Source organism: Oryzias melastigma, linkage group LG19 (assembly GCF_002922805.2).
Source record: "Oryzias melastigma strain HK-1 linkage group LG19, ASM292280v2, whole genome shotgun sequence".
Classification (NCBI taxonomy): Eukaryota; Metazoa; Chordata; class Actinopteri; order Beloniformes; family Adrianichthyidae; genus Oryzias; species Oryzias melastigma.
Genome location: NC_050530.1, coordinates 20,496,259 through 20,506,536, shown reverse-complemented (window position 1 = coordinate 20,506,536; position 10,278 = coordinate 20,496,259). Strand labels below are relative to the sequence as shown.

Sequence of the window (10,278 nt, the reverse complement as noted above, 5' to 3'; positions counted from 1 at the left end):
TATAATCCTTTTGTTCCAGATCCTGCTTTGTGTCAAGAGCAGGGGCTGGTGGATCTTCAGTTTTTATTTCTGGGGGTGGGGATGCAGGATGGTTACTGTGTCTCTGATCCAAGCTCCTGTCAGGGGCAGGGCCAGTTGGATATGAGGGGTTCCCTCCAGTTGCATGGTTTACGGGGACATGGTCATTTTGGAGTCCCTGATTGAAGTTTCCATGGTGAGGAGGTGGTGGGGGGGCATTCCAATTTTGGTAGCCCCAATTTGGGTTTCTTTGTGGGGCATAGGCTTGGTGATTAGGGTGGTTGGGTGGGACACAGTAATTCTGTGGCACCCAGTTTGGGGTGTAGGCTTGTTGTACCATACCAGGGGCTGGATATGGGTGGTTTAACTGGAAAAGCTGATTCCCTCCGAAATGAGCATTTCCATGAGGATGGTAGAATCCCTGGTTTGGGTGGGGCGCGAAGTGTCTCTGATTTCTGAACATTTTCTTTCTTTCTTTCCGATCCGTGGACGCTTGCAGTAGCTGTGGTCTTTGAATCTCGAAGTTGAATCTGGCTGGCAAACACCCACCTTCAAGAAGTCTGCCAATGATGTCATGGTACAGGTATGACATCATATGTCATCATGTAATTCATAACGATAGACATGCTAGCATCAAATTACATCACATGCGTACATCATGTGACGTCACTCGTGTACTGCACGTTGATTGGCCTGCTAGATTTTACTTAGAAATTGATTAATGAAAATATACAAAAGACATAAGAATTTTCAGGCTCAATTACATATAATCAGAGATCAATCACTGACTATCAACATGGGAAACCAAAACCGCCATTGTGATGCTAACGCTAGCGGGCTATTGTTAAGATATTGTTTTCTCTGTTTTTGTCTACATCAGGGGTCCCAAACTGGTGGACCACGGTCCGGGTCCAGACCCAGAGACCCTCTTATTCAGACTGCTAAGCATTTTTAATAAAAAAGTATGATATTATATTTATTTTTAACTACAGGGATTATTGAGCAGGCGCGCGCGAGGACAGCTACGTACGGACCGGGGTCCTTCAACCGGCAAAAGCTCATGTCGGTGTGCTAATGTTTACATGTTGGAATGTGAAGTTATCGAGTGATTGAGAGATAAACCGTGCTGTCTAAAATGAGAAAAGTGAAGTCTGAAAATCCAATCGTGTCTTCCGGGATGAGCGGACCGAAGCTTTCGCTTCTATTTGCCAGCAGTGAGTTGCTGACGGAGCCTATGCGCGCTCCCGCGACTAGTCGCAAATCGTGGCAGGGGATAACTACTTTGGCACCACACGTAAGCTGCTCATTTTTGTACAAAAATACTTAAATAAACTACATTGAAGAGTAAAAGCAGATTTCATATAAACTTGCTTCCTTGTAGTGCAATATGTGTGTTCTTTCCCAACCTTTAACATTCTCCTGTTTTTCACTCAAAGTGCAAGTGACATGAATGGACCTCATAAAGCATTCATAATTATGATATATAATAATACAAGTGTCCCACCCTTATCAGTAGGTTGTTATATTGATCTGTCAACACTACATCAGCCTGCAAATCTAGAAGCTCCCTCTGGAGGGACTGTGGACTTGCTCTGTAACAATGTGTGGCCTCTTTTTAAAACATGACGTCATTCTTCACTAAGAAGGGATTTTTAACAAAGATCAAGAGCTGCTCTCCCAAAGTAAAGCCATCAAAGCGAGTCTTAAAGTTTTCAATCAACTTTTTGATCAAGTCAGAATGAGCAGTGACATTGATCTGTTTAATGGAGGGAAATGTTCAGTCTTCCTCCAGATCATCTTCAGAATGACCCGTTTCTTCTGAAAAGTCTGAACAGAACTCCCAAGTCACATGCAGAATTCTTTTCCTTCGTCCATCTTCGTTTTGAGCTGATTTGTGAGTGTTGAGTGTTGTGAGTGAAACACATTCTAACAGGTGAACGTACCTCAGCACCCCACTGGCACCCCCGCGACCCCGAGAGGGAAAGAGCGGTCAGGAAGATTCAAAGATTCAAAGACTTTTATTGTAACTGTCAGGAACAGTTAAATTGTGGGGGGTCCACCAGCAGCGATGCACAGCACAATAAAAATATAGAAAAGAAATTAAAAATAAGAACAAAATAAATAAGTAGAATAAAAGTAAAAAATAACTTATTTAACAGTAATAATAATATGAAACTGTACAGAGGTAGGGCAAAAGGGGAAGTACACGACATAATTGCAGCATGGTAATAAATACTATTTCAAGTGAGATGTGCAGTTGTGCAAAATTGACAATGTTTCAGTTTGTTCATTGGATGTTGTTCAGCATCCGTATGGACCAGGGGAAAAAGCTGTTTGTGAGTCTGGTGGTATGTGACCTGATTGACCTGTAGCGGCGTCCTGATGGCAGCAAGTCAAACAGGTGGTGGGCGGGGTGGGTTGGGTCCTTCAGGATTGTAGATGTTCTTTTTTGGCAGCGGGATCTTGATTGGGTCGCAAGGGGGCGCAGGGGGCAGCCGATGATTCTTTGTGCTGTGTTTCTGACCCTCTGCACAGCCTTTCTGTCCAGTGATGTGGAGCCTGGGTACCACACATTCAGAGAGTAGGTCAGAATGCTCTCCACAGAGCAGCGGTAGAAGTTCACCAGCAGCCTCTGATCCAGATCACACCTCCTCAGGATGCGGAGGAAGTGCAGCCGCTGCTGAGTCTTCTTCACCACGGCCCGGATGTTTGCTGACCAGGACAGGTCAGCAGAGATGGTGATGCCCAGGAATCCGATGGAGTTTACACAGTCTACCCGTTCTCCATTTATTTGTAGCGGGGCGTGGGCGTGACTGTGTCTTCTAAAGTCCAAAATGATTTCTTTGGTCTTCTGGACATTTAGAGACAGGTTGTTCTCCGAGCACCACTTGGCCAGGTTGCTGATCTCTGCCCTGTACGCCGTCTCATCACCGTTTGAGATCAGTCCCACCACAGTGGTGTCATCTGCGAATTTGAAGATGGCATTGGAGGTGTGTGAGGCGGGGCAGTCCGAGGTGTACAGGGAGAACAGCAGGGGGCTCAGGACGCAGCCCTGGGGGGAGCCGGTGCTGAGCTGGAGGGTGGAGGAGAGGTGGGGACCGAGTTTTACTTGTTGTGGACGGTTGGTGAGAAAGTCCTTAATCCAGTGGCAGGTGAGTCGGGGGGATGTGAAGGTTCAGCAGTTTGGAGATGAGAATGTCTGGGATGATTGTGTTAAAAGCTGAGCTGAAGTCCACAAAGAGCAGCCTGACGTAGCTGTCTCTGTTCTACAGGTGGCTCAGCGCAGTGTGTAGAGTCAGGGCTGTGGCGTCTTCTGTGGATCTGTTTTGCCTGTAGGCAAACTGGAAGGGATCAAGGGTCTTTGGGAGGACGTCCAGGTGGAGACAAGACGTTCCAGGCACTTGGTGATTATGGATGTTAGGGCGATGGGTCTGAAGTCGTTGAGGCTATTTACAGGTGACTTTTTGGGGATGGGGATGATGCTGGATGATTTGAGGCAGCTTGGGACAGAGGCTTGGGACAGTGAGAGGTTGAACAGTGTGGTGAGGACACCAGCTAGCTCACCCGCACACTCCTTGACGACAACCCCTGGGATGCCGTCTGGTCCTGCAGCTTTCCTGGGTTTTGTAGCTCTCAGGGTTCTTCTCACCTCATGTTCCTGGAGGAACATGATGGATGGATGTACAAAAATGAATGACAGAAAAAGTTTTTGAGACAACAAAATAAAATATTTCTTTGCTGATTAAAACACATTGCTATTAAATAAAAGAACAGAAAAGTGAATTATTGTCTGACTGTTTTTGATGCTGGACTCAGGTCTACCAAGCTGACTGTTACTGGACCTCTTGCCAAATTAGTTGGGGATCCCTGTTTTACAGCCTGAAGGTTAACATAACAAACAGCATTTAAAAAATAATTTACAGTTAATATGGGGTCAAATCAGGATCCACTTAAAGAGAATAAAGAACAACATTTTTCGTTTTAAAAAAAGGAAAATTTGAAAACAGTTTTGATCCTGAAAATACATATAGAAAACGTAAGGAATTATTGAAAAATTGAGAAAATAAAATTGAACATCAGAAAAAATAGTATTGAAAACTAGAAAGAAACATTGAAAATAAAAATAAAAAAACTGTTACATATAATAAATAAATGTTTATTTTTAATTTTCTTTTTCCCTGTTTGCTTTCAGTTCTTTGTTTTCAGTTTCAATTCAGAGTTTTTGCTGCTGAGCTGATCCTATTTCTACATGAGGACGGGGCTTTGAGCTGATCGGCTACAGAGAGAAGCGAAAAAAGGAAAAGTTAAAAGTACAAATAAACATTTTTTTGATTAACAGTTTTATGTTTTTTTATTCAATACATTTTTTGTATTATTTTTTTCAAATATTCCATTTTATTTTTTCACATTTTCAATATCAGTTTATAACTGCTTTCAAATATTCTTTTTTATTTCAGTCTTGATTTTCATTCACTTTAAGCTGATCCTGATTTTACTCCATGAAATAGATTCAAAAGACGAAAATTCCAAATCTGTTTTCTTAAAATAAATCTCTAAATTAGGAAATTGTGAAAGTGTTTGTCTCCCTGAGAGCACATCACTGCCACATCAGCAGTATTCACATTCAAACACTAGATGGCAGCAAACACTGGACAGAGTGACAGACTGAGGAGAGGAAACAAGAGGCCCAGAACATCCTTCCTGTCCTCTGCTGGATGAGCCTGACCTCCTGAAGCACTTTGATGCCAAACTCTGCCGTCATCTTCTCCTCCACTGTCGCATCATCTGCAACATGTTATGAAAAGTCCCTTTGAACGTGCACACTTAAACCTGAAGAGCCTGCTGTCCTTGAAATGATCCATTTCCCCTTCATCTGAACATGTGATCTGTGCTGGAGCAGCTGATGCACTCAGGAGTCCACACAGGATCAGAAAGGAGTTTCAGGTGTGCAGCCTTTCCATTCCTTTAAATGTTAAAAGACAGTCAAGACAATATTCTGAGATTATCTGCAGCCTCCAGGATCTGAAAGGATCCTCAGCATGGATGAAGCTGTTAGAAGACACTTGTGTGGGCTGAAAATTCAGTCAGCTGGAAAGCTATTGTGATGATAAAATAATGCTCTCAATAAAGTGCTGCAAAAATGAAAGCTGTCCTTGAAAAACGTTAGAAATCTCCTCCCAAGTGTTCACTCAAAGCTGTGGAGTTTGGCACGGCGTGTTGATGACTTTACTTATTGTGTGATTGCTTAGTAAGCATTCACACCATAGTGATTCTCCTATCTGTGTGTTTTTCAGCACGTTTAAACTCAAACACACTTTCAGTGATTTTTCAGCAATCTTGGTATCAAAAAGTTCAGCTCGTTCAGAACATTACTGCTTGTAGTTTTGGTATTCCTGAACTTTATAGTTTTTGAAATATTTAAATAAATATGGCTGATAAAAATAGATGATGAATTCTTCAAATTTCAAAGTTTTGAGCAGATTAGCAACAAGACTGTAAAGATATTCATAGACTATGTTTTCATCTTTTAAAGTACGCTACTATAAAGATTCGGAGTTTAGCTAATATTTTAAGTTTTTGGCTAATTTGTTATCTACTGAGGTTTTTAAGCTAATTTAGAGTTTAGCTTCTATTTTAGCAACAGGCTAACGTTTTTGACTAGTTTAGTTTATTGAGGAATTTTAGGTACTTTTGGAGTTTAGCTAGTTTTTAAGCAATGAGTTAGCTTTTTTTTGGCTAATTTTGAATCTACTGAGGCTTTTTGGGCTAATTTGGAGTTTAGCTCATATTTAAGCAGCATACTAAATAGTTTTGCAAAATTAACATGTATTAGGGATTTTTAATCAATTTTACTACATTTCTTTTTCAGAAATTTAGGTCATTTTCGGCGCTCTTTCATAGCATTTCGCAAATAACTTTTGCATTTTCAGCAAATCCCTTCATTAATTAAAGGAAATTGCGTCACCATTTCCAGCAAAAAGCATTCACACTAGCATTATCTCAGGGAATGCAACTTTTCTAGTTCGTATTACTGTTGTTTCCTTTTCCTGCACTAAAAGGTTTTGGGTAACTAAAGCTCCAGGCTGCAAATGCGACACATGCATTGGGGACTTTCCTGCACTCCCTCACGGAAGTGATTACACCGCCATCTATCAGAACCTATGGAGTTCTCTGCAGCAGAACCGGGCCTCGACAACCTGTCCCAACAAGCAACCCGATCAAGTGTTGTGGTGGAGCCAACAGCAGAACAACAAACAGCAAAGACAGAAGAGTGTTGAGGACGGGACGTTTATTTTTAGTCTCCAAAGTCAGTCAGAGGAAATTGTAAAGCCTTTTAGTGGAATGACAACACAACATGTTTAGGTCAGAGGAGTATATACAAATGTCCTGACCTTTTCCTCGCAGCATCATAAACTGAAGCAGATCCATAAAACTAGATGACTGCGTATCAGCATTGGGTCTCCGAGGACCTCTAAAGTCTGAGATTTTCTCACAATGTAAACCTGAAGACATAAACAACTCTGATGTTTTCTGAGGACTGAAGTGAGGAAAACGTGCTCGACAGAGGAGTTTAAGGGACACACGAACCATGAAATCCCGTTGTGTTGCTGAAATAGAGAAAACATCTCCGTTCTGTACAAATATTTCATTATTCATGTTTTTTCATAGATCCACTCCAATGAAAATGGTGTTTTTACATGTTCTTGTAGCATTTTTCTCCTGATGATGAACAAAACACCCATTTTTTTATCCTTCTTTCTTTGGCATTTTTTTAGTTTTTCAAAATAAAACTCAGAATTCAGTCACAGTCCATACACTCACTCTAATAAAAGAAAACCCACAGAAATACACAAAACTGATGCAGAAATGAAGAGAATGAAGTCAGTCGGTGAGAATCACTCATTGCTTTTTAGTTAAGGAAAATAAGAATAATTTTTAAGGTCATGTTTTATCTGTTTTATCTGTTTGTTTTTTCCTCGCTGCACCACCTGCTGAACTGCTGCAAAAGTCTTAAAAAGTCCTGGTGGTCTTTTCATTATAATTGTGATGTTTTTAGGCAAAATCTAAAAATCTTTTGTTTTTGCAGATCAAAATGAGTTTATTAGATCTCCCCCCCATACTGTCTCCAATTCCTTATGACCTGTTTACAGTCTGTTCCTCTAGCTGACAGCCCCCCCCCCCACCTTAAACCCAACATTACTGGTGCAACAATAATGATGATCAATATCAGAGCTATCCAGCCGTACAGTTTAGATCCAGATTCAAGCTCTGACAAGGAAATCAAAGACGTTCATGGATCTATTGTCTGCAGGTGGGTGATCGGAATGGAGCAGAGCGGGGAGACTGTGACCACCCAGTTTATTTTCAACATAACCCATCTGAACAAAAAATACATGTTTCAATCTTTAAAGGGGGTTCTTTTCTTTGTAATCATTGTTTTTGTCTCATCATTAGGTGCTTTTTTTTCTTAATCAGCTTCCAGAAAAATGACAGAATCATGACGGCTGACGATCCCAGCATGTCATGGAAAGACTGAACCGGCCGGATAAATTTAGTGGTGCACATTTCGACACCTAATAAGATTGTTTCAACAGCCTGTGACCTGAGGATCATCGGCTTTCACATCCTTCTTTTCAGCGTGTGGATTCCCCTCATGAGAAATGCTGTGACTTCTTGTCATTTCACTCTGGCATTAAAGCTGCAGCTTTTCCTGGTACTGTCCAGGTCATTTCTCAAGTGTTGAATGAAGAAAGCTGAAGTTCTGTCTGAGGAATCTCTCTCTCAGAGAGGCTAGCAGTCATCTCATCCTTTTGTAATGCAGGTAAACGCAGCACAGATGACAGGATTGTAAAAAGCTCAACTTCAAAAATGTCTTTTCTGCATCAGAATAGAAAACTCCTGAGTGGAAGTCACTCCACACTCAGAGATCACGTCACTGCCAACAGGTTAACAGAAGTGACTGCAGAGATTTACCAAAAACCTCACAACTCCCAGACAGTTTTAGGCTCAAAGACATCTTGACGGATTAGCTCAGTCTAATCCATCAGGACCAGGAGTCTGAAACCTTTAATCCTAAAAGAGACATTTGGCCAGTGAGAGCCACAAAGTCACTCTTTATTGTTTGATAAACACTTTATAAATGTTTTATGAGCTTTAAACCATTCATTCATTACATGTTACATTGACATTGTGAAGCACTTTGTGAGTCACGCTCTGAGAAAGGTCCTATATAAATAAAGATTTACTTACATTACTTACATGTAGCTTCTTTAATATTTACAACTATTACATTATGAGAGTTTTATATTTTTATATATGGCAGCACATACAACTTACTTTCAAAATAAAGTACATCCTATGTCAAGTAAGATCCTCCTGCTGAACTGTTAATGTAAGAAAACCAAGTGAAACAAGACGTTTTCTACAGCAGGAGTGTCAAACTCAATCGCTCAGGGGGCCAAAGCCGAACAGGATAAACACTCTAAAACTACATTTTTAAAACTTTAAAACTGTAACTTTTTAACATAATTATGAATAATAAAAGCAGACAGTAATATTATTCCAGAATAAATCAACTTAAACCTTAAATAACTTTCAATATTTTACTCTCCATAAAAATATATTTTGTCAAAATTATACAAGTTAGAAATGAGTGCAAGTTAACATTGGGTCATTAATAACAATAAAATGAGGGCCGGATAGAATTACCTGGAGGGCCGGATCCGGCCCCCGGGCCTCGACTTTGACACGTGTTCTAAAGTGTGCCTTCATCCTTTTCTCAGTTTAACTGTTGATTGTAAACATGATTCGTAGAAAATGAGTGAGAATCCAAAATAAAAAAATTATAAAGGATAAAACTAAAACTATTGAAAGAATAAACCATAAACTACTCTAAAATGATCAACCTGTTACCATCAATGTTGTCAGTTATAAGATGAGTTAAAGGTGTAAGCATTAGTAAAATAAAAAATAAAATAAAAAACTAAAACCCATCATTTATTGAAGTTGTTGAATTTTTCTTCAAACTAAAGAGTCACACTGGAGGGACAAAGAGCCTCATGTGAGCCTCAGGTCACAGAGACCTGGTCCAGAGTGTTCCCGTCTTCACCTGAACAGGACTGAATAGTTCTGGAAGACGTGGATGTTCTGATATGGTGCAGGACGGAGCATGGTGAAATAGAGGTTTGAGTTGACACTGAATTTCCCCCCCAAAAAAACACATTTATTTGTTTCTAAAAATGTGTTAGATCTCAACTATTTGAAGTTATTTTGAACATTAATAGCACGTTTCTGTGTTGGGACCAGTTCCAAATGCACAACAGTGACCTGCTGCTCCGTGCTGTGATGCAGTAATCAGTTAGTAGTCTCTAATTCATGTTTTTTTAATTTTTCTCACTACAAATGTGTTTACTTAGAGCAGGACGCACACAAAACCTTATTGTGATGAATTGTGCAGGTTGTGTTTTTGCTCGTGGTCAGTCACTTCTTTGAGTTTCTGATTCCTAACTGACCTCTGACCCCTGTTTGGTATGTTTGAAGTGTTTGCAGTTATCTGTTGGATCTGGAAGTGGACTCATCTTCAGTTTTTTGTTTTAGGGTGTATTCACACTGGAAAATCAGATTTTCTTAGACCACTTAATTTGTTCTGGATCGAGTCCTAAACTCTGTATTCATTCTGGAGATTTTTGTTGCGGACCAAATATTTTACAAGACTAAAGATGTCTTCAGTCATTGGCCAGCTGTTATGGAGGGGGTCAAAGATAAAGAGAAAGATGGAGATGCTGCGGTTTGTCAGGATTCTTCACTTATTCAAACTTTGTATCTCCATCCATCCATCTTCTTCCGCTCATCCGGGTCGCGGGGGCAGCAGTCTAACCAAAGATACCCAGACTTCCCTCTCCTCTGCCACTTCCTCCAGCCCTTCTGGGGGGACCCCGAGGAGTTCCCAGACCAGCCGAGAAACATAGTCTCTCCAGCGTGTCCTGGGTCTTTCCCGGGGCCTCCACCCAGTGGGACATGCCCGGAACACCTCACCAGGGAGGCGTCCAGGAGGCATCCGGATCAGATGCTGGAGCCACCTCAACTGACTTCTCTGGATGTGGAGGAGAAGCGGTTCTACTCCGAGATCTCTCCGAGTGACCGAGCTTCTATCTCTAAAGGAGCGTCCAGACACCCTCCAGAGGAAACTCATTTCAGCCGCTTGTAGTTGGGATCTGGTTTCGTTCTTTCAGTCATTACTAGGGATGCAACGATACAGTT

At 41.0% G+C, this 10,278-nt stretch overlaps 1 protein-coding gene across 1 annotated transcript; it reads right to left on the bottom strand.

Moving 5' to 3' along the window:
- Positions 1-84: 84 nt before the first annotated feature.
- Positions 85-644, bottom strand: LOC112162352 (protein split ends; the record flags this gene model as incomplete). Its single annotated transcript, XM_024298160.1, is given in 1 exon segment — positions 85-644. A coding segment is annotated over 1 exon segment (529 nt), but the record flags the coding sequence as incomplete, so codon positions are not given.
- Between the last annotated feature and the right edge of the window lie 9,634 nt (positions 645-10,278).